The 24,537-nt window shown below is 39.9% G+C and overlaps 1 protein-coding gene across 1 annotated transcript; it reads left to right on the plus strand.

Annotated features, from left to right (window-relative positions):
* The first annotated feature begins 14,368 nt into the window (after positions 1-14,368).
* LOC138883660 (serine/threonine-protein phosphatase 7 long form homolog) lies at positions 14,369-24,137 on the plus strand. Its single transcript, XM_070164357.1, has 5 exons — positions 14,369-14,884; positions 15,036-15,155; positions 15,245-15,336; positions 23,872-23,896; positions 23,967-24,137. The coding sequence occupies exons 1-5, from the start codon at positions 14,369-14,371 to the stop codon at positions 24,135-24,137; spliced, it is 924 nt and encodes a 307-aa protein (XP_070020458.1).
* The last annotated feature ends 400 nt before the right edge of the window (positions 24,138-24,537 follow it).

Consider the following 24,537-nt stretch of genomic DNA (forward strand, 5'->3'; position numbering starts at 1 on the left):
ATATTTAGTACACCTATCAAACACCCATGGTATTCCAAGTAATAAGTGACAAGCATCCATCTTCACTGCGTCACACCAAATCGGGTCTTTATAGATCTTACCAATAGAAAAAGAGACTAGGCATTGATGAGTTACCTCTAAACCATCATTATCTTCAACTTCGATGCTGTAAGGATATGGATGAAGTTTGGTTGACAAGCCAAGTTTTGTAACCATCTCTTCAGAAAGGATATTTATGTGACTCCCACGATCAATGATCAACGAATAGACTTTTCCATAGGAGGTACATCTAGTGTGGAAAAGAGATTTGTGTTGCCTCGTTTCTTCATCTTCTTGAACAAAGAATTCTCCTCTTGGTTGAATTTTGGACATGATAAATTCGTCAAGGTAGACCTGTGAGTTATAGCTCTGATATTTTTTGAGTTAACAAAGAACCAACCGACCAGGATCAAGATCATGAAACGAAAAAGTGGTTTGTGGGTCGGTTTTTAGAAATAGTGTATCTTAAGTTTTAAGACTCAGAATCTGATGATTCAAAAACGAGGTGAAAGATGACAATATGAACTATAAGAAAGACTATTTACTCTTTCAAAACAAGTAAATATTGATGATATACCAGTTCAAGGAAAGTTATGATCCTATGATAATAAAAAAAAACAAATTTATATCAAGAAACGTGTTCTTTATCAAGAAATATAAGATTTCTAAAGTCACCACTTGGAATCAATTAAAATGATAAAGAAACACCACACGCAATGGAAAACAAGATAAAGATATTTACCGTGAAAATGGTAATAACAATAAAACTTGATTATGGGATTCTAAAAATACGTGATTTATTTTTATGCTAGTTGTTAAGCAGTTGATGCTATGTGTGTGAGACTAAGAAACGGAATAAGAGTTAAGGATATGGTGATAACCAAACCTACGAGTCAATTATTGGGGCCTTGAGCTTGTCGATTCAGGGCCTCGAGGTCGATTCTGAAGCTCGGCTGGGAGCTATCGAAGGTGGTCGAAGTATGGCTAACAGTTATAATAAAATCAACAGAGGCTCTTTATGGCCAACGATAAGCAATAAATGAAGAACAATAATGAAGATAACAAATGGAAGCAATAATATCAAGAGAATATGTTAGAGAGCAAAAGAGGATGTTCTTGTATATTTCATGTGGAGCAACTGAAGCAATAGCAGAAGGTTTACAAAATGACAAGGATCCCTTTTATATAAGAGGGGAATCCCAACATAGTACAAAGTGCATTAATTACAAAGATAAGGGGATGGGACAGCTAGATGACACCCTGATTCAGGGCTAGGGTAGTCCACTAGGCTCTGTTAGTCCTAGCCGTATACCTTGGGAACTTCCCACCTCTATCACAGACGTGGCCAGCATTGTCCTTAGGTCGAGCGTCGACGAACTTTGAGGGAGAAAACTCGACCATAAGCTTGCAGCGTCGAGCCTTCGTGACGATCATCTGAGGTGCCTCGAGCCTTTGAGACGATCATTTGAGGTGCCTCGATGATGAGGAATTGGACCCTCCGATTTTTCCATATACAGATAGTCCCCGCATTTCTTAGAGAGAAGCGATAAGAAACAATTATGATCTTCTATTCTGAGGGCATCATCGTTGTGACGTCAGCCTATCAGAGCATTAAATGCCATGCCCAAAAAACCATGCAAGGGTCGCCGTCAAATGCGACTATCAAGAAGCCCACGAACCGCTACTAGTTCATCCCTTCCGCTTTCCACACGGCTCCTATAAATGCACCAATTGTTGGATAATTCTTACTTTCCCAACTACTTCAGATTTGCAAAGTCATACATGCCATCCCTACTGGCATCCTTTCTTCTTACTTTCTTAGAGAAATTTCACCATCATCATGGCTAGAACTTCCAAGACGGTTCCTCGGAAAGACGAGGCTACTTCTTCATCTCGAACATCTAAAGGTAAACCCAAAGTGATACCCACATTGGGACAATGTACTCCCACCGAGTTTAATATGTCGAAGGACTTTACCATCGATAAAACTTCATCCACACCGGGTCGATGCGAACACATGTCCCGATACATTAGTGTCATGACCAACATAGGGACGGTGAAGAAAGACTGCCGATGGAGGGAGGCAGTAGAGGTGGAGATTCCCAGCCCTGATGAAAATATAACGGATCACAAGGCTGGCTTCCTTCATATATATACTTACCCATTCACTTTGGGTCCTGTCAATCCCTCTAAATCCCCTCCTCTAGAGATATATCCGATTATCCTCGATTTCTGTGACAAGTATCAAGTGACGCTTGGTCAAATCTATCCTTCTTTCTGGAGGATAGTCTTGATGCTCTGCCATTTCTTCGATGGGGTCGAGGGTGAGACCTTTACCTTCGACCATCTGATTACGTTGTACAACCCTTGATTCTATCGAGGTTTGATTAGGCTTCATCACCGATCCAAAAAATCATTTTTCTCGAGCATCGACGAGGAGAAGGATCGAGGGTGGATGAGTAGGTTCGTCTGGGTGACGACCTCGGACATCATTTTGGCCGGGAGGATGCCTTTCCCGGAGAAGTGGAACACACAGCGTAAGCATTTTTTCCCTCCGACATGTTTTGTGATTTTCTTTCCATTCTTCCAGAGAAATGATCTCTTTTTGGTTTCTGTAGCTACCACTTTGTATCCTGAAGTGGTCTTGGATCTGCCAGGATGGATCAAGCGGTTGGACACCACGTTCCCATATCTTGTTCGGTCTTGGCCTGACCTGGCTAAGAAGCGGTGGGTGGCCAAGAACCATGGTAAAGCTTCCTTGCCACCTATGCCTTAGATTTATGTTTTTTCCCGTATCCTTTATGCTGATAAGTTACGGTCATTGCGCTTATGTAGGCCTTGGTGAGAATATGCAGATGAGGCCGCCCCTGGTGGCGAGGTGGAGACTTAGGAGCCCGCCAAGGGCAAGAAAAGGAAAGGTAAGGCGGCTGCTGATCCTCCCGTGGCAAAAAAACCTAAGTTACACAAGCCTCGAGCCGTTACTAAGTCCTCGACTTCAACTTTCGGAGCAAGCCCCGATGCTGAGGATGAGGATGATGATGATGATGAAGACAAGTGTCGATTGGCATAGAGAACGAGGTCGGGCACGGGAGCCTCGTAGGTGCCTCGATCAGAGGCTGCTGAATCGGGAACGGCTGACTCGGGTCGGTCCCGTGGATCGAAGACCCTCAAGAAGGGTATCAATGTGATCCTGAATCCTATGGCCAGATCTGGTGTAGTTTCCACCAGGGGGACCATTGCCGCTGACCCTGAAGGGTCGGGATTCGGAGCTTTTTCGGGGTAGGAGTTGCCCCTCAGAGACATCGATGACATAGATGGTTTCAGTTTGGGCCCTTAGTTATTGTCAGGGGAGTTAAGCGCCGCTCAAGATGCGAATACCGCCACAGTCGGGGGTCCTTTCAAGAGGGGAGGCACGCTTGGCAACATCCTTGATGATGTTAGGGAGAACGTCGATCTTGATGCTCCCGGCTCTGTCAAGGTGGCGGAGAGGTTCATGCAGCAGGTGATAGCTGCTTTATGTATATTTCCTTTAGTCTCGAGCATTTTTCTTCATTCTTCTAACTCTTCTATTTTGTTGTAGTGTAAGGAGATGTATGATCATGCCCTCTCTATGCTTAATGAGGTGATTTCATCCCGCGAAAAAGAGCTTGAGAGGCTGACCTTGGAAATGCGAGAGTCGGAGGCTTACTCTACCTGGAAGGAGAAGGAGTCTGGCGAGCTCCAAGCTGCTTTGGAGGGAGCACTCCGAGAAAAAGTTGCTCTTGCTGAGCAGGTATTTTGTTATGCATGAGTCCATCCTTCGCTCCCACAATTCGATATTGACTGGCTTACCTTTCCCTTCGCAGATCGGCCAAAGGGATTCACTGATCAAGCTAAAGGATGTGGAGATCCTCGGGCTGAAGGAACAAAATGAGGTGGCTGCCTCAGAGTTGGCATCAACCCATGATCTTCTTCAAAATGCTCGAAAGGAGGATGCTATGCTGACTACGGCCAAGTCCGAGATCAAAGGAAAAGTTGCTACTTATCTGCACGACGCAGCCACAACGAATCAGATAGCCCATAATATATTGATAGGGGCCAAGCTGAAACTGGCTCGGGATATCGAGCATGCTAGGGCAAAGGCGAGGAAGGAGACCTTGGAGGGGGTCAGAACCAGAGGTGTCAATCTTTCAGCCGAGATTGAGGAGGCCCTATAGGCGGAGAGAAAATCGGCGCTCTTGGTCGCTTTAGACGGAGATTCTGGAGATGGCTCAGAGGATAGTGGCAACAAAGAGTAGGCTTTGTGTCGCTTTTGATTTTTGCTTTTTTCTTTTTTCTTTCTGTGCATATACTCCTGGGGAAATGAGTCATGTAAATACGTCCCTTGTAAATATATTTTTGGCAATGCAAAATAGTTTCTCTGCTTCAAGTCTTTTCATTCTTTGTATCTCTTTGCTCTTGTGGAGTTATTCTTCAAATTTTAATCACTAGCTTCTTGGAGCCCATTCATGGAGTAATCGGGACCCCTGAAATCGGGTTTTATATTGAAGTTAGGTTGATAGCTTCTTTGGGGCCGATGTTTGTGACAACAAAAAGCCTCGAGGTCTTGATAGCTCTCGAATTTCGTAGGGTAGAAGCATCCATATAATCTGATAAAGGGAGCCCCAGGGTGATCCCGGGCGGTCCCGCCAGTACATTTCCCAAGGAAAAAATGACATCATCATGGCCAAAATCAATTGGCCTTCTGGGTAGGCGAGCAACCGCTGCTTTGCCCCTATATATTCATTCACTTGCTTCTACAGTGGATATTCTGCTCCTCTGAGTAACTATTCCTTCCATAGAACTTGGTGCTTTGTGCTAGTTCTCCCGTCGCTTTAACTCAAAATCTTTTCCCAAATCTATATCCTCCTCTTATTTTATCGTGGCCATGACTGCTACTCGACATTTATCCATCAAGAAGAGGGGAGTTCTACCTCTGTTCCGCGTCAGGTCGGTGGTGCACCGCCGTTGCCCGGTGAGTAGGCCTCGAGGTGCTTTATCTTGAGGAAAGACTTCACGTTGGAGAGACCTCCCAACGTTCAAGAACATCGGGAGCACGCGTTGAGGTTCATCTCATCAGTAGGGGAGGAACATCTCGAAATGATTAGAAAAGACTGTGGATGGGGAGAAGAAGTGGTGCTACAAGTACCTTCTTTTGAGGAGAGCATCATGACCTACGTCAAGGGGGTTTTGAGTGTGTATACGCACATTATTTCATCCAGTCCCCCCAACCGGGTCATTCTTGAGTCTGTCGGAGATATCAGGTCACCTTGGCACAGGCTCACCCATCCCTTTGGAAGATAGTGCAGACGATAAGATACTTTGTAGAGAAGGCCAGGCTCGAATTTACCATCAGTCATCTCGTGCGGTTATAACAGCCGCTGCGCTATCGGGGTTTTATTATTCTGCAGTGTCGATCCACCCGGTCTCCTGCCATTGTCGGCAAGGAGGACCGAGGATGGATGGTCCGATCTGTTCGAGCACGGATGATCGATATCATTCTTGGAGAGTTTCTGCCCTTTCCTGAGAAATGGAATTTCACACGTAAGTGCCATACCTGTATTTTTATCACTTTGTCTGGAGGCGGGCCCCATAACAACATTTTTCTATTTTATTTCTTGTAGCGACTCCTTGATTGCCGAATGAGGTCCCTGATTTGGCCGAGTGATCTCGTAAGTTGGCAGCTTGTTCGACCTATGATAAGCGCAAGTGGCGAGACCTGTACAAGGGGAGATGGGAGGCAAAGCATCAAGGTAGGCGCTTGGTGGCTTATTTCCCCCCAAAATTATACTTTTCTTTTTTAGTGTACTAACTTAGCCGTCGTAGGTATTGGAGATGTTTCCGGGATGAGGCCATGCCCTCTGAGGGAGGAGGAGAGACTGCCGACCTCGGGGTCGAGGGTCGATGATAAACGAAAAGGGTCTCCGGTATGTGAGAAGGCTCGCAGCGGGGCGAGTCCTTCTCAGCGGTTCAAAAGAGGCGGTTCAACCGATCATCCGGTTTTGGAGGCCTCTGCTCTCAAAAGAACATTCCCCATTTCTGATGTGGGTACTTCAAAGAGCGAGGAGCATGTGGAGCCTTCTTATTTTCCTACCAAATGTGCTTCAGGGAACACTAAGCCATCAGACATTTGCTCGGCCTTTGGTGAGGCTCACCGGCTCGGCTTTATGGTAAGTTTTGGTAGCTGGCATAGGATTATTCTGATTTCACACCCTTCTTTTCTTATTGAATTTTCTTTTGCAGGCCTTTGACAGGCTTAGGTTCGAGCTTATTCGCTATGAATCTAGTTTGCGGAAAGCTTCGGATAGGGAGAAATCCCTTAAGCTTGTCTGTGCGAGAAAGGAAAGCGAGTTGGTATCCCGGTGTGAGGCGGATCAAAGCCAAAGCTGTGAGGGCTGCCTCGAGAGATAGGTATCTTGTATTTCATGTTGACGTATGCTTCTCTTTTCATTTTCGAAGATTGATGTTTTGATATTTCAGTTGGAGAGCAAAACAGAGGAGTTGGAGCGACTTTGGGGCAAAGTTTGCCGGGCCAAATGTGAGTTTAACGAGCTGCAGGCCCGTGTAGATGCCCAAGTTGCTGCCAAGGAGAGTTCTTTGGCTAAGGCTTCCACCCTTGAGATGCAAATCCAGATTGCTCGTGCGAGTAATTCTGCGCGAGCGAACATGATTGCAAGGCTCGAGTCTGAGCTTTTGAAGGCGAATGCCGAGGTGATGAATGTCCGGGCTGAGGCTATGATGAGCAGCACTAGGGCGGACTAGAAAGCGGTTACCTCTTTGAAGAGCGCTGCCACTGCTAGAGCTAATATAAGCTGAGGATAACTCTTGGTAGTGCGAACAGCAGTAAAGAGTGCGCTAAGTGCAAATCTCGGAGGTAAACCCTTAAGGAAATACATGCCAAGGGTTTCAATCTTTCGGAAGAGATCGAGCAAGCCAAGGCAGAGTAATATAACGCCAATTTCTTTCTATCCAATGACGAAGATGGCGAGGGCAGGGCCGTCAAGCCATAGTCCTTAAGGGGGACGTTTATTTTCTTTATTTGTCTTTGTACATAGTGCTTTCACAGTGTGCTATAATGGAGCTTGTATTTTATTACATGTATGTATAAGGGGGAAACCTCGCGATTTTGTATCTTCTGGGTTTCTGTTTGCCGAGATTTTGGCCAGATCAGTTGGCCTTTGAGTTGGTAGGAATCCTTAGACTCGTGGTATGGCCCTGGGGCTCATTAGGGTGGCCCGTAGGCTCTTACACGCTTGGTCGATGTGACCTTTTACGTGGGCTAGAGACAATAGCTCTTACGCCTTGGGCCGATTTGGCCTTTTAGTATGGGCTGGCAACAATTGCTCTTACGCCTTGCTCTTAGGCATGTTTAGTTAACTATTTTAGGTTCAGTCTCCGAATCGGGTTACGACTCGAGCTCATTCGACCCTCAAGTTTTATATTTGTGCGGGCTGGTGATAATGGCTCTTACACCTTGGGTCGAAGCGACCTTTTACGTGTGGCCCGGAGGCTCATTACGCTGGCGACAATGGCTCTTACGCCTTAGGTCGAAGTGACCTTTTATGTGTGGCCCGGAGGATCATTAGGCTGGTGACAATGGCTCTTACGCCTTGGGTTGAAGCGACTTTTTATGTGAGCTTTATGTTTCCCTCGATAACGTTTTTTTGAAATAGTGTTTGCCTGACTCTTCGACGGCTTAATAAAAAGCCTTGATTGTGAGTCGTTATATGGCGATGATCGAGCACCTCGGAAGGTTTAGCTCGGAGGCTGAGTATCTCGAAGCCAATGTTTCAAGAGCTAACATGGTCGAAGCTCTTTTCCCGTATCGAGGGTAGCCTGTTTAACCGGTTCTTTTCAAAGTAAATTCGAAGTAATTAAAGGCCTGTGATTTTGTAACAACGGTCGGGCGTCCCTGAGTCACGTTAGTTTGGCTGGTACAGCCTTGTGACCGGAGTCATTTGTGTTTGGCTGGAGCCTTTAAGTCCTGAGTGAGGTAGTTTCAGCATCTATATCAAGGGTATGCCTTTTTAGGGGTCTTACAAGTTCGATATATAGCTGACACTTTGAGATCGGGTTGATGTCTTTAGTAAGGTTTTACACGTTTTTCATGCCTTTGAGGTCTTACAGTTTTGGATACTTGGTACAAGTATGGTTCATGCCTTGCTTAAGGTCTTACAGATATTGATGTTGCCTTTTATAGGTCTTATGAGACCGAGGCTGCCCGCATGTGGCCTTACGAACTCCGATTTTGATAAGTTGATGGAGATGGCGCTTGACGGCAGTCCTTGAGTCGTCGAGGGTTTCTTGACTCGGGAGCCATTACTTGTAAACTTTGTATTGCCTCATTGAGGGCTTACGATTTCGGAGATTCCGACCCTGAGGTCGTGCGGTGTTTGAGATTTTGACGCTAGTCCCCGAGTGTTTGGGACACTTTCGTCCTTGGATATGTTTCGCGGTCTTCATGTTGCCTCGTTGAGGGCTTATGAGTTTGGAGTCCCGACCCGGAGGTCGTTTAGGTGTTGAATTGTTGACGCCAGTTCCCGAGTGTTCGGGACATTTTTGACGGAGGAGTCATTTTTGTGAAGGTGCCGAGCTCCTTTTGGAGTGTGAGGTGCTTTGAATAAAGATATTCTTCAATTACTTGGTACAAGCATACATGTTTTCGCCGTCGGGGGCCCGGTTAAACGGACATGGTTCATTCGATCGTTTGGCCCGGTACATCATTTTCCTATTGGGACCCCATTTGGCTTTTCTCAGTGGATGGCCTTCCGGGGGGAGGGGGGATGTCCCCCAGTGGTCGAGGTCGATTGCGAAAGAAGCCTCGAATGCTTGTTGAACCTTCCTTAGGTAGCATGTGGATGTTGCCTCATTAAAAACCTTGACGGTAAAACCCTTTTCGGGATAAAAACTCGGCCAAAGAAAAAGAGTGCAATGGATGCTTTAAAACCTTAAGGTCTTCGGGTTGGGTTATGGCTTTGACTGCTTCCATCGGGCGCCTGCACAAAGGTTAGCATTAAATATAAAATGAAAAGGGAGATGTTATACCTCAGTGGTGATGGCGCTCTTGAACCTTGGTATTCATTTGGAGGACGCGGTAAGATCCTTTATTCAGATACAGCCGAGAGTATATCTCGTGGTTGCTATCTTATTATCGGTCTATTTCTTAGCCCCTCTACTGGAGGAGACTTTTGTGTTTCGGCTAGTGGCGGCTATCTCAAAAGATCGTGTGGATGACATGTTGCGGCTCGTGTACTTTGTTCTTTTTAGTTGTTTCCCTTTCTCGAAACTGATTTTTGGCTCGGTCGCTGAGGAATTCTCGAAGGTGACCATTGTCGAGCAATCGGGCCACTTCCTCCTGATGTTCCCGGCAATCCTCGGTCCTGTGTCCGTGCGTGTTGTGAAATTCGCACACTAAGTTATGGTTCCTTTGTGAAGGATCCGATTGTACAGGCCTGGGCCATCTGGCGTCTCTAATTTTGCTGATGGCGAACACGATGTCTGATACATCGACATTGAAGTTGTATTCTGATAAGCGAGGTGCCTCTATTGCCCTGCGTTCCTATCGAACCCGGCTCTGTTGATGAGTCCCCGAGGATTCTGTCCTCGATCTATCCTTCGATCATTGCGAGGTAGGTTGCGCCTCGGGGCATTCTTTCTGTCCTCGATATACGGCTGATATCTTTCTTTGTTTGGCCTTGGCTCCTTTGCCAGAAGCCTTCTTGGGTATACTGAGCCCGATGGTGCTCCTAGATGGTCATCTTTGACCCTGACCTTCGACTGGTATCGGTTGTAGACGTCCGACCAGGTCACAGCGGGATACTCGATCAGATTCTATTTCAACTGCTTCGAAGCCACCGAGCTTCGCTCATTCAAACCTTGAGTGAAGTCCTGCACTGCCCAGTCATCGGAGACCGGTTGTAGTTCCATTCGTTTCGTTTGGAAGCGAGATACAAATTCTCGCAGCATTTCGTTCTCCCTCTGCTTGATCGTGAACACGTCAGATTTCCTTGTTGCTACTTTGATGGCACGGGCATGTGCCCTTATGAAGGAGTCTGCCAGCATGGCAAATAAGTTTATGGAGTTAGTATCTAGGTTGTGATACCATATCATGGCCCCTTTCGAGAGTGTTTCTCCAAATTTTTTCAGCAAGACGGACTCGATCTCGTCATCCTTTATGTCGTTGCCCTTTACTGCGTAGGTGTAAGTAGTCACGTGCTCATTGTGGTCTAAGGTCCGGTTGTACTTTGGGAGTTCTGGCATTCTGAACTTCTTTGGAATGGGTTTCGGGGCCGCCTTCTCTAGGAACGGCCTTTGTACGAACTTGTTCGAATCCGTACCTTTCAAGACCGGGGGTGCACAAATTTGATCGACCCTGGAGTTGTAGGTCTCGACCTTCTTCTCATTGGCTTTTATCATTTTCTTGCCTGATTCGATCATTCTGGTAAGGTCCTCGAGCATTTTTACGATGACGGGATCGGTTATCAATCCATTATTGCTCGATCTTTCTGGTACCTATTCAACTGGGGGAGCTGTCTTCGGTTCTACCGTGCTAGGAGTTTTTTGGTGGCTTTACAGCCGGGAAATAGCCAGTTGTTGTGCCTGCAACATTTCAAAAATATCGTGAAGGCTAACCTCTCGTTCTTCCCTAGTCGGGGTTTCCTGAGCTTTTTGTTGGTCTCCTTGATGCACGCTCCTGTTAGTGTGGGAGTTTATGTTGATGTGTTGGGCGTTGCGTGAGACCGCGTCCGCGGGGATTGGTTCTGGTGCATTTCCAGGGATTCGTGGTGGCATACTAACACCTGGAATATTCACACTGTTCTCTCCGTAGTTCTCGAGGTCGTTGTTTACTGAATCATTCATTTTTACTTGAAATCGAAGATCTTGGACAAGAAAAAGCATAAAAGATAACTTGCGTTATGTGATGAAACCAGCAAGAAAATAATCACCATTATTTTTAGCCCCACGGTGGGCGCCAAAATATTTACCATCAAAATGGTAATAACAATTAAATTTGATTATGGGACTCTAAAAATATGTGATCTCTTTTATGCTAGTTGTTAAGCAGTTGATGCTATGTGTGTGACTTAGAAACGGAATAAGACCAAACCGACGAGTCAATTATCGGGGCCTCGAGCTTGTCGATTCAGGGCCTCGAGGTCGATTCCGAAGCTCGACTGGGAGCTATCGAAGGTGGTCGAAGTATGGCTAACAATTATAATAAAATCAACGGAGTCTCTTTATGGTCAATGATAAGCAATAAATGAAGAACAATAATGAAGATAATAAACGGAAGCAATAATATCAAGAGAATATGTTAGAGAGCAAAAGAGAATGTTCTTGTATATTTCATGTGGAGCAACTGAAGCAACAACAGAGGGTTTACAAAATGACAAGGATCCCTTTTATATAGGAGGGAAATCCCAACATAGTACAAAGTGCATTAATTACAAAGATAATGGGATGGGACAGCTAGATGACACCCTGATTCAAGGCTAGGGTAGTCCACTAGGCTCTGTCAGTCCTAGCCATATGCCTTGGGAACTTCCCACCTCTATCACATCTGTGGCCAGCATTGTCCTTAGGTAGAGCATCGACGAACCTCGAGGGAGAAAACTCGATCATAAGCTTGCAGCCTCGAGCCTTCGAGACGATCATCTGAGGTGCCTCGAGCCTTCGAGACGATCATTTGAGGTGCCTCGATGATGAGGAATTGGACCCTCCGATTTTGCCTTATACAAAAGACTATCATCACCTTGCTTGGAACCATAAACAAGGATAAAGAAGACAAAATAGAGAAAAACACTCTATTGCAAATTAGAGTAAAGCTCAAAAACGTGAATTCTGCTCTACAAGAGCATGAGAACCCTTTATATAGGCTTAGGGTCTCTTTTTTGATGACTACAATTCCTATTCTAATAGGGAAATAAAATAACTAAAGACAAGGAAAGTAAAATTATTATTCTACAAGGAAAAGAAACTAGAATTCTACTAATAGGAAAATCCTTATTCTAAAAGGAATAAAATAAATCCTATTTTAAAAAAGAAAGAATCTTGGCTTCTTGAAATCAATCTTGAGCTTCATGGACTTCTTGCGCTTTTTAAAATTAAGTCCATCTATTTGGACTTGAGCTCTAAAACATGATCTTGGCCAAATTTAATAAAATTTAACATATATTCTTCTTTTATATCAAATTGTAAAAAAGGTAATACCTACAAAATATTACACTAAATTTGTGCAACATTTATCTCGTACACTCTATTTTTAAATACTGAACTTTGCTTGCTTGTTGATCATTTAAGTTTTTTCATATTACTATTGTGTGCATAATTCAATTTATTTTTTTCCCAATTTGTTGAGAAAAAAAAACATTTTATTTTGCATTACGTGAGTAATAATTTTTGTACAAAAATAAAATAAAATTATTTCAACATTTTCGTCCAATAATCTTTTTTAGCAAAATAATTAGTACTATAAAAATTTACATTCAGAATGAATAAAGGATTTTTGTTTTGGGAAGAGAATAGATAGTTGGAGTCTGAAACCTAAATAATGGTATTTTGGACTCAAAATATCTTTATACAGTTAAAAAAAGTTACATTTCTAACTAAAACACAGTATTATACTGCGTTTTAGTTTAACGGAAAGTTAGTCATTAATGTAAAATGCAGTATAATACTACGTTTTAACTAATAATTTGTTTTTTATAGGAAAATGCAGTATAATACTACGTTTTAGGAAAACGAAAATTAAATTATAAACTCGTCCTCTTCCCCACGACAGAAACCAGTTGGTTTCAAATTAAAAAATCCCCCCACCTTCCAGCAGCGATCCCCTCCTCCTTTTTTTAAAAAAAATTCGATTGGCCCCACCCATCACCCAAAAAGTGAAGAGTGTAGGTCCTACATATAACCCAAACATTCGATTGTTGTGGATTCCTTCTTTCGGGCTCAAAATTTTAAATTTCCGACACTTCAAAAAATATAAATCGAGGTATTCTGATTTAGTTTATGTCGAAATTCGTATAATTATTCATATTTATTTTCTTGAATGTGTTTTCACGTTGATTTGTGTTATGTTTGTGATTAAATTGGTATGTTATTTTTACCCGAATTAAATTATTAGTGTTCTAAAAAAATAGTTAAAAGTTGAGAAATAATTTTTATTTTTAATAAAATTGTTCATAAATATCTTCTACTATTTTATATGTAATTTCGTGAATGTTATGTTCATATGTTTGTTGTTTTTATTTAGTTTAGATTATTTATTTGCTTAAAGAATAGTGGCCTTTTAGCGTAGTAAAATATAGAGCCTTTTAGCGTAGTAAAATATAGAGTCTTTTAGCATAGTAAAATATATAGCCTTTTAGCGTAGAGTCTCTGTAGTTTAAGTATCTACTAACTACAAACTCTATCCAATTACACTTTGCAAAAATTAATTATTTAATTTATAAAACAAACTTACAGAACTAACAAATTAATATATGTTGTCAAATTAAATATCGAGCGTGGAACCTATAGTTATATACCCTGTCCAATTAAAACTTAATTATTTAATTTATAAAACTAACAAAATTTTAAAAATATTGAAATTGACACACATAAAAATTCAGGATAACTTGGTGTTACTGGGCCTCAAATATCGAGCCTGGAACTCATAGATATTTTCTCTGTTCAATTAAATAATTAAATATCAATTATTATAACACAAACAAAATTCTAAAAATTTTGAAATTGACACACATAAGAATTCAGGATAGCTTGGTGCTACTGGACCTCAAATATCGAGCAAGGAACCCATAGTTATATATTCTGTCCAATTAAAATTAATTATTTAATTTATTAAACTAACAAAATTTTAAAAATATTGAAATTGACACACGTAAGAATTCAGGATAGCTTGGTGCTACTGGGCCTCAAATATCGAGCCTGGAACACATAGATATTTACTCTGTCCAATTAAATAATTAAATATTAATTATTATAAAACTAACAAATTTTTATAAATACTGAAAATTGACACACATAAGAATTCACGATAGCTTGGTGCTACAGGACCTCAAATATCGAACCTGGAACCCATAGATATTTACTCTGTCTAATTAAATAATTAATTATTTAATTATTATAACACAAACAAAATTCTAAAAATATTGAAATTGACACACATAAGAATTCAGGATAGCTTGGTGCTACATAGCCTCAAATATCGAGCATGGAACTCATAGGTATATACTCTGTCCTATTAAATAATTAACATTAATTATTATAACACAAACACACAATTAATATTGTTTAAATTACAGTAGACGTCATGGACTTGCCGCCTGTGCATCTTGGACCAGCGTCGGATCAGATATTAGTGTTACGGGACGACCATAGGTCTTCCTACGTATGTGAGGGACATCTATTGGATCACACTCTCCGCGCCAGGAGACCGGACGACTTGTGGGACTTTTTGAGGCAAAGAGATTTCCATCCCCGCGTAGTCCATCGCCTGCGTGCTACGGGCTTCCTTAGAATTTTTGAGATTGGGCGGCTGCAGCTCGACTGGTCTCTCATCACGACGTTGATAGAGCGGTGGCGATCGGAGACACACACTTTTCACCTGCCCACTAAAGAGGCCACCATCACGCTTCAGGATGTTCAGGTTTTATACGGGTTGCGTGTTGATGGACTGGCCGTTGCACTGCCCCAGTATATGAGAGCTATGACGCGTGTCCAGTATTTGGATTTGCTGGGGCGGTATACTGGTTTCAGACCACAGGGTGAGGCTGTAGTTATAGGGGGTAGTCACATTTCTGTGACAGCTATCAGACAACATATGGAGGTATTGCACCCCCGACATCACTGGTGAGACAGAGGATCTCCATATTTACCGGTACATGAGGTTAGCACTATTCCTTCTTTTTGGGGGTGTCTTATTCCCGAACACTTCGGAATATCTACTGAGTATGTGCTTTCTACATCATCTTCAGCAGCTAGATGAGTTACCCCAGTACAGCTGGGGTGCTGCTGTTCTCGCCTACCTGTACAGGAGTATGTGTCGGGCTAGCATGGGCACCCAGGTCGACATATGTGGTTTTCTGCCACTTCTACAGGTGACAACATGTTCGAATACTCTGTTCATTACATCGAATTCTATATAGTCAAAATGATTCTTAAATTTTACGTCAATCTTGTATGTTAGGTTTGGGCGTGGGAGGGGGTCTTGGCGTTGCAACCATCTCTACCACCATTAGAGCCGGATGAAGCACCTCCATTTCTCCCTCTTGCTACGAGGTGAGTTCTCCGACGTGGGAACTACCGAGGCAGTGATGCTCATCATAATCTCCCCCTTGTCAGGGATGTCTTGGATATGCTGGAGGCCGCACAGGTAAATATGTACTTAAATTTACTTGTTATAAATTCACTTGTGTTGCACATACTCACTTTTAGTAAAACGTAGTATTATACTGCGTTTTACATTAAAAAAAATGAATATTGCCAGTTATCCTAAGAATAGGGAATATTGGTGGGCCCAAATTGAAGTAATACTGCGTTTTATATTGTTGTAGTATGATACTGCGTTTTACAATAACGGCTAACTTTTTGTTAAACTAAAACGCAGTATAATACTGTATTTTAGTTAGAAATATAACTTTTTTTTAGCTGTATAATGGTATTTTGAGTCCAAAATACTATTATTTAGATTTCCGACTCTAGATAGTTGTTGTGTGTGCAAAACGTAAATGGAGACAAAATAAACAAAACAATATTTTGAGTAGATATAGGCTAGGCGCGTAGCACGAATGCCAAAAGAGAGTCAAAAGGCTGCAATGTAGTACTACTATTTAATATGACATCAGACATTGATTTGGAACAGTTAAAAGTCTCTCCATTTTTACGTAAATTTCAACAATACCAGAGGCCTTTAAAGTAGTAAAGCGATAACTCTAGGGGCATAAATATCTCCCAAAAGTAGCACTATCAGATGTGCCAGGCTTGGGCTTTTCGTCATTTGAGATCCACAATAAAGCATTAAAGCCCACGGAACAAGCAAATAATGCAGAACAGTTTAATTGAAATGACCAATTATCCTTTGGTCGACAAGCTAGCATGACGACCCCAGCTGCTTCCACCCCTCTTCTATATAACAGTATACAATAATCACTCATCTGTTATAAAATAAAAGTAATGCAGTAATATATTTTTCAATTGCAATTAAATGGCCTTTTATAGGCATAAAAAGTAAAGATGATGGACATAAAGTAAAAAATTTAATCTTTAAGTTATTCACAACATGGACATCCAATGTAGCATCCAATGTACTATCCAAAGTAGTATCCAATGTACAAACTATTCATAACACTCCCCATTGGATGTCCATGTAAGATAATGTGCCTCATTAAAAACTTACAAAAAAATATTGGGATGTACATAGTTATTTATAATATGCATTGCTTGCTACCTCATTAAAAACTTTACCAGGAAAACTCAGTGGGACAAAACCTTGGTTAAGGAAAAGAGTGCAGTGTGTAGTTACTCCCCCTGATGAAAAATCACTTAATGTCTCGAAGACGACGCATTCCAATCTTATATATCAGCTTTTCAAATATTGAGGTTGGTAATGCCTTAGTGAACAGATCAGCCAAATTATCACTTGAACGAACTTGTTGTACATCTATTTCACCATTCTTCTGAAGATCATGAGTGAAAAAGAATTTCGGTGAAATGTGTTTTGTTCTATCTCCTTTGATATATCCTCCTTTCAATTGAGTTATGCATGCAGCATTGTCTTCATACAATATTGTTGGAATATTCTCTTTCGAAGAAAGACCACATGTTTGCTGAATGTGTTGAGTTATAGATCTTAACCAAACGCATTCTCGACTTGCTTCGTGAATGGCTATTATCTCTGCATGATTTGAAGAAGTAGCAACCATAGTTTGTTTTGTCGAACGCCATGATATGGTTGTACCTCCACTTGTAAATAAATAGCCTGTCTGAGATCGACCTTTGTGTGGATCAGACAAATATCCTGCATCTGCATAACCAATCAATGATGGCTTGGATTCATTTGAATAAAATAAACCCATATCAATGGTCCCTTGGAGGTATCTGAATATATGTTTAATACCATTCCAGTGTCTTTGTGTTGGCGAAGTACTAAATCTTGCCAATAAGCTTACTGAGAAAGCTATATCTGGTCGGGAATTATTGGCAAGATACATTAATTCCCCAATTGCACTAAGATATGGTACTTCGGCACCAAGAAGCTTTTCATCATTTTCATGAGGTCGAAATGGTTCTTTCTTTATATCAAGTGATCTCACAACCATCAGGGTACTCAATGGATGTGCTTTATCCATATAGAATCGCTTTAAAATCTTTTTGGTGTATGTTGATTGATGGACAAATATTCCATCTTTCATATACTCAATTTGTAGACCAAGACAAAATTTTGTCTTTCCAAGATCTTTCATTTCAAATTCTTTCTTCAAACAGTCTACTGTTTTTGGAAGCTCCCCAAGGAGTTCCAATGATATTTAAATCATCAACATACACGACGATTATAACAAATTCAGATCCAGACCTTTTTATAAAGACACAAGGACAAATTGGATCATTCTTGTACCCTTCTTTCAACAGGTATTCACTCAGGCGATTGTACCACATACGACATGATTGTTTCAATCCGTATAAAGATTTCTGAAGCTTTATTGAACAAGTTTCTCGAAAACTTTTATATGCTTCTTTCACTTTAAATCCCTCAGGTACTTTCATCAAAATTTCGTTGTCTAATGATCCATACAAATATGTTGTAACAACATCTATTAGATGCATATCAAGTTTTTCTTGCACTGTTATATTTATGAGATACCTGAAGGTGATAGCATCCACTACAGGAGAATATGTCTCCATATAATCAATTCCAGACCTTTGGGAAAACCCTTGTGCCACAAGTCGCGCTTTATATCTAACGACTTCATTTTTATCATTTCGTTTTCGCACAAAAACCCATTTATACCCTACTGGCTTTATGCCTTCAGGTGTTCGAACTATGGGTCCGAAGACTTCACGTTTTCCAAGTGAAGTTAACTCTGCCTGGATAGCGTCTTTCCATTTTGGCCAATCATTTCTCTGTCTACATTCATTGATAGATTTTGGTTCAAGATCCTCATCTTGTAGCATTATTTCAACAGCAACATTATAAGCAAAAATGTTATCGATAATAATATTATTTCGGTTCCATCTTTTCCCGGTTGAGACATAACTTATTGATATCTCTTCATTTTTATTATTTTCAGGTACCTGGACCTCTCCTAAGATCTTATCATTTGCTACGTCTTGGGTCTCTTCTTGAGCCACTACCTCTGTGTTATGTTCACTTTGATCACTTGCTCCTTTTCTTCTTCGAGGATTTTTATCTTTAGAACAGATTGGTCTACCACGTTTCAAGCATGGATTAGACTCATTTGCTTTAATTAATTGTCCTGCCGGGATATCAACTCGAATTAGAGCATTAGCAGTTGGAATATATGACTTAGTCACCCTTGGTATGTCAGTGAATGCATATGGCAATTGATTTGCAATATTTTGTAAATGAATAATCTTTTAAACCTCTTGTTCACATTGATTTGTTCGAGGATCTAAATGACAGTGATAATGCATTCCAATCTATCTTCTTTTTCAGCTGTTTATTTTCTCCCTTAATGTTGGATATACTGATTCATCAAAATGGCAATCAGAAAATCTTGCCGTAAATAAATCTCCAGTCATCGGCTCTAGATATTTTATAATAGAAGGAGATTCATATCCAACATATATCCCCAACCTTCTTTGAGGACCCATCTTTGTGCGTTGTGGTGGAGCAATTGGAACATATATCGCACAACCAAAGATCCTAAGATGGGAAATATTTGGCTCCTGACCAAAAGCCAATTGCAATGGGGAGACTTTATGATAACTTGTGGGCCTTATCCGCACAAGTGCTGCTGCGTGCAAAATAGCATGACCCCATACTGAAATGGGAAGTTTTGTTCTCATAAGCATTGGTCTAGCAATTAATTGGAGGCGTTTGATCAATGATTCTGCTAGACCATTTTGTGTATGAACATGAGCAACCGGATGCTCAATTGTTATCCCAGTTGAAATACAATAATCATTAAAGGCTTGGGATGTAAACTCACCAGCATTATCAAGACGAATTGTCTTAATTGCATAATCTGGAAATTGTGCTCTTAGCTTTATTATTTGAGCCAACAATCTCGCAAATGCCATATTGCGAGTTGATAGTAAGCACACATGTGACCATCTTGTAGATGCATCTACCAAAACCATATAATATTTGAATGGTCCACATGGAGGGTGAATGGGCCCACATATATCACCCTGTATACGTTCCAGAAATGCAGGGGATTCCATCCTAACTTTAATAGTTGATGGTCTAATAATTAATTTTCCTTGAGAACACGCAGCACAAGAGAATTCCTTAAATTGAAGAATCTTCTGATTCTTCATTGCATGTCCATGTGAATTCTCAATTATTTTACGCATCATATTAGAACCAGGATGGCCCAACCGGTCATGCCAAATAATAAAATTATCTTGATTAGTAAACTTCTCGTTTACTATGGCATGTGTTTCAATCCTGCTAATACTTGTGTAGTATAAGCCGGAGGAAAGAGCAGGTAACATTTCAAGCACATATTTCTTACCGGACATTATTGTAGTAATATAAAGATATTCAATCTTTTCATCATTTGTAGTCTCAATATGATAGCCATTTTGGCGAATATCTTTGAAACTTAATAAGTTTCTTTGAGATTTACTACAATATAGTGCTTCATCAATAGCCAAATTTGTTCCTCCTGGTAGTAATAAATTGGCTCTTCCAGAACCTTCAATTAATCTTGTACTACCGGATATTGTATTAACATTCGCTTCTTTCATTACCAAATAAGAGAAATATCTCTTATCTTTTAAAATAGTGTGTGTTGTAGCACTATCCAGAAGACATATATCATCTTTATTAATCTTGAGTCCAACTGAAGACTGGAGAATTTTCATATTCTTCATAAAAAAAACCAAATAATACATCATAAGAAATATGAAAGACAAGCGGAAAAAAATATTAAGAAATACATTAGGAATGTAGAAACTAGCAACACATGATGCATTAGGAAAATACACTCAAGAAAAATAAACTAGTTGCAAACATAAAAATAACAACTTTTATAGCTTCATTCCCCAGTAAGATGATTAGTTCTTCAGTCAATATCCTCAAAGAAGTCTCCAACTTCTAAATGAGTAATATTTGTTAGGCCTTCAAAATCATCATCTTTATATGCAAGATGTGCCTTAGAATCATATTTATTTGAGGGACCTGCTTCATCATCATTATTTTGAAAGGTCAAGTGTGCCTCCACATTATTTTCTTTTTTCTTGAGGGAGGCTTGATAAAGTTTGACAAAATGTTCTGGCGTACGACAAATGCGTGCCCAATGACCTCTCATACCACATAGGTGACACATACTAGCTTTACCTTTTAAATGATTAATTTGAGAATCCTTATTGTTCTCCAATTTATTTCCACCATAATGACGATAATTGTTTCGCCCCTTGCCACGTCTACGTTTACGACCATGTCCACGACCACGGTAATTATTTTGTTTTCTTTCAAACTTATCATATGTTGCTACATCACTCACTTCCGGAAATGGAGCTGACCCAATGGGACGAGCTTCATGATTTTTCATTAATAGAGTATTATTCTGCTCAGCCACAAGTAGGCATGTGATTAACTCAGAATATTTCTTAAAACCTTTTTCACGGTATTGTTGTTGTAGCACCACATTTGAAGCGTGAAAAGTAGAAAATATTTTTTCCAATAAGTCCTCATCTGTGATAGTGTCTCCACATAATTTTAATAGAGAACTTACTTTAAAGATAGCAGAATTATACTCACTTACGGTTTTAAAGTCTTGCAACCTTAAATGTATCCACTCATACCGAGCTTTCGGTAATACCGTAAGTTTTAGGTGGTCATATCGATCCTTCAAATTAATCCATAATTCAAGTGGATCTTTTACGGTTAAATATTCAGTTTTTAACCCTTCATGTAGATGATGACGAAGGAAAATCATGGCCTTCGCTTTATCCTGATTTGATGCTTCATTTCCTTGTATAATAGTATTTCCAAGACCTTTAGCGTCAAGGTGAATTTCAGCATCAAGAACCCATGATAAATAGTTCCTTCCGGTGATGTCAAGTGCCACAAATTCAAGTTTTGATAAATTTGACATAGTGAAAACTATCATAAAAGATGAATAAGTTAGAGAAATAATTATAATAATAAACAATTAATGAAAACAAAACGATTAAGGTAAAAGAAATGAAAATAGAGCTATATCATGTTAACAATCTACTATTTCATTTTATTCTTGCCATAAAGTAGAAATTACATACTTGTTTCATTTCACTTTATATTATTGATATATATGTGTTAATAGAATTGAACGTGACTAACATTATTTATATGTTCCAATAAATATAAAGTAATTAAAAAATTATTGCTTGTCAATTCATTTCTCACAGTTCTTCAAAATGCCTTAAAGATATGTTTTGATCCAGGGAGTCCATGACATTAGTGCATAACTAGTTTGATGACTTTGAGGTCCTCTAAGAGTTGAGCACGGAAGGAGTAGTTATTTAATCACTGCAATGTACTTAAACTATTTAAGATGCCCAAGCGCACAAGTAATCTGCAAACAGTAAGCATATGATATGTACTGCCATAAATAAGATGATTATAATGATACATACCTTAATAAAATATGGCTCAACTTAGCGGGAGTTAAGAATAAAATTAGAGCTTCGTGCTGATAGCGTGTTATAAAATAAAAGTAATGCAGTAAAATGTAAATAAGAAGAGATAGAAAGAAGGGAGAAGTGTTTTCTTCTTTCACTTTGGTGTATTTTTCCATTGCAATTACATGGCCTTTATAGGCATAAAAAGTAAAGATGATGGACATAAAGTAGGAAATTTAATCTTTAAATTATTCACAACATGGGTATCCAATGTAGCATCCAATGTAATATCCAAAGTAGTATCTTATGTACAAACTATTCATAACACCATTATATTTTTCGTAACCACTTCGCTTGCTTCATAGACATAATCATTTTTTTTTGTTTTCCACCCGATGAACGATAATCGCATTTGGAGCCGACTATATTTGAATCCGCGTCGTGTAGGGCCATTCGGGGGGAAGCACTTCCTATCAAGAATTTTTTCATACCCAGGATTTAAACCCGAAACCTCTAGTTAAGAAAAGAACAATCTTATCCGCACCACCACATCCATTGGTGGTGACATAACCACCTTCAGACGTACTTATTGGCATTAATTTGTATATCAAACCTTTTAAATGTAGTCCTCTGCAAGGAAAATATATTCCTAATCACATTTATAACAGTAAAACATTAATGTCTATGCATTTGACATTACTCTTAAAAGAAGGAAAAAATATCTAAAGTGTTGAGCATTAATTCCATGAACGATAGTCATATATTATATAGATAGCGGAAGCGTGATGATAGTAAGGTTATTTTCTTTTTGAAGTTTTGAGGAAAAATACTGATTTTAGAGGGAATCTACAGGCAGGCACATTTGGTTAATAAAATACAAAATTCAATAAATATTTCAGTTGAAGCTGTAGAATCAGGCAAGTACTTTTTGTTGTAAGCTGGACATCTAGCTGCCCTTCTTGTCCAACCAAATAAATTTTAATTAAGTAATTGCTATAGTAAGTTGCAAAATATTTAATGGTTGAACCAAATGATTTTAAAGTAGATATCTATTTAGTTTTTACGGAAAAGGGCTTAAACTGCCCCTCCACTATATAAAATAGGACAGGCTAGCCCTCCGTTAAAAATTGGTTGCTTGTCTGCCTTTGCCGTCTACAAATGGGCTCATATATGTCCTTCTTCACCAAGAGGAGACACTGTAATCCACGTGGAAATTAATGTGGCTTCTTAAAAATCCCAAATGTAATTTAAAATATCACATGGTTTTAAAAATACCCCCACCCCTCTTATTTCCGTACCGCTCCCCCATGACCCACCCCTATTCTTTACCTAATATAGCCATTAGGTTAATTCCAATTACCAGACCATTTCCTTCCCCATTTTCATCCCAAAACCTTCTCCCTCAGAAAAATTGACCTTCTTGATGTCTGATATCTCCTACTAACTGCGTCACCTTGTCGATTGTATGCGGTGGGTTCTAATTTAACAGACATGCTAGCCCTCCGTTAAAATTTGGTTCCTTGTCTGCATTTACCGTCTACAAATGGGCTCATATATATCCTTCTCCACTAACGGGAGATACTATAATCCACGTGAAATTTAATGTGGCTTCTTAAAAATACAAAATGTAATTTAAAATGCCACATGGTTTTAAAAATACCCCCACCCCTCTTATTTCCCTACCGCTCCCCCTGGCCCACCACCAATCTTTACCTAATATAGCCATTAGGTTAATTCCAATTACAAGACCCTTTCCTTCCCCATTTTCATCCCAAAACCTTCTCCCTCAGAATAATTGACCTTCTTGATGTCTGATTTCTCTTACTAACTGGGTCACCCTTATCGATTGTGCGGTGGGTTTTAGTTTCGATTTAATTCTTTTTAATCTTTCTCAGTTTGTTTTGGAGAATTCTCTAAGTCAATGTCGCAATGTTCGAGTAGCTCAAATGGGTCGAATAGGAGGTGTCGTTGTGGACTTGCTGCTAATTATTTCATGGCGTGAACTCCTTTAAATGCTTGGAGAAGGTTTTTCAAGTGCCCCAAGCATGAGGTAAGTAAATTTGTTGATAGGTTCTTTTAATTATTCCGATTTGCTTGTAATTTTATTTTTTGGTTTTTAGGGTGAAAATTGTTCCTATTGGGAATGGGAAGATGAAGAACTTCCTCCTAGAGTTTCAAATCTCATATGCAGTTTAAAGAAGGAAAAAGAAGCTCTAATCCGTGAAAGAAATGCTCTTCAAAAGAAAGTTGTCGATCTAGAGAATGTTATGAAGCTCGTCGATCATGGATGAATAGAAGCCTTGGAATTGGAAAGAAATGTTCTAGTGAAGAAAGTGGTTGATTTAGAGTACTCAGTTGTGCGTGATGCTAAATTTCGGAAGAAGATGTGGATTTTCATGTGTGTGATATTGGGATGTTTTGTTCTGTTCTTTGGATCACGGCAAAATGATATATAATTTTAGTGTTATTGTGGCTTAATTGTTGTCTTTTATTATGTAATGAAGTTTTATGTTTTTGTGCAACGATTCAATGAAGTCATTCCCATTTATTTAAATGTTTGTGTCTATGACTGAGTTTATTTACTGTGATAATTAGTTTGATGCTCTCAAATAGGTATGTAAGTAAACTGATATGGAGTTGTGAAGTGTTCGAGAAATGACTACTATAACTAGTCATTCAAAAAAATTCAAC

The sequence above is a fragment of the Nicotiana sylvestris genome, chromosome 12 (genome assembly GCF_000393655.2).
Source record: "Nicotiana sylvestris chromosome 12, ASM39365v2, whole genome shotgun sequence".
In the NCBI taxonomy this organism is placed as follows: Eukaryota; Viridiplantae; Streptophyta; class Magnoliopsida; order Solanales; family Solanaceae; genus Nicotiana; species Nicotiana sylvestris.

What these genes read in the sequence shown, in the direction of transcription:
- LOC138883660 (XM_070164357.1), top strand. Translation starts at nt 14,369, where the DNA reads ATGGACTTGCCGCCTGTGCATCTTGGACCAGCGTCGGATCAGATATTA. An exon ending in CTATCAGACAACATATGGAG is followed by an intron (nt 14,885 to 15,035) that starts GTATTGCACCCC and finishes CATCTTCAGCAG; the next exon opens with CTAGATGAGTTACCCCAGTA. An exon ending in TCAAGTGCCCCAAGCATGAG is followed by an intron (nt 23,897 to 23,966) that starts GTAAGTAAATTT and finishes TTTGGTTTTTAG; the next exon opens with GGTGAAAATTGTTCCTATTG.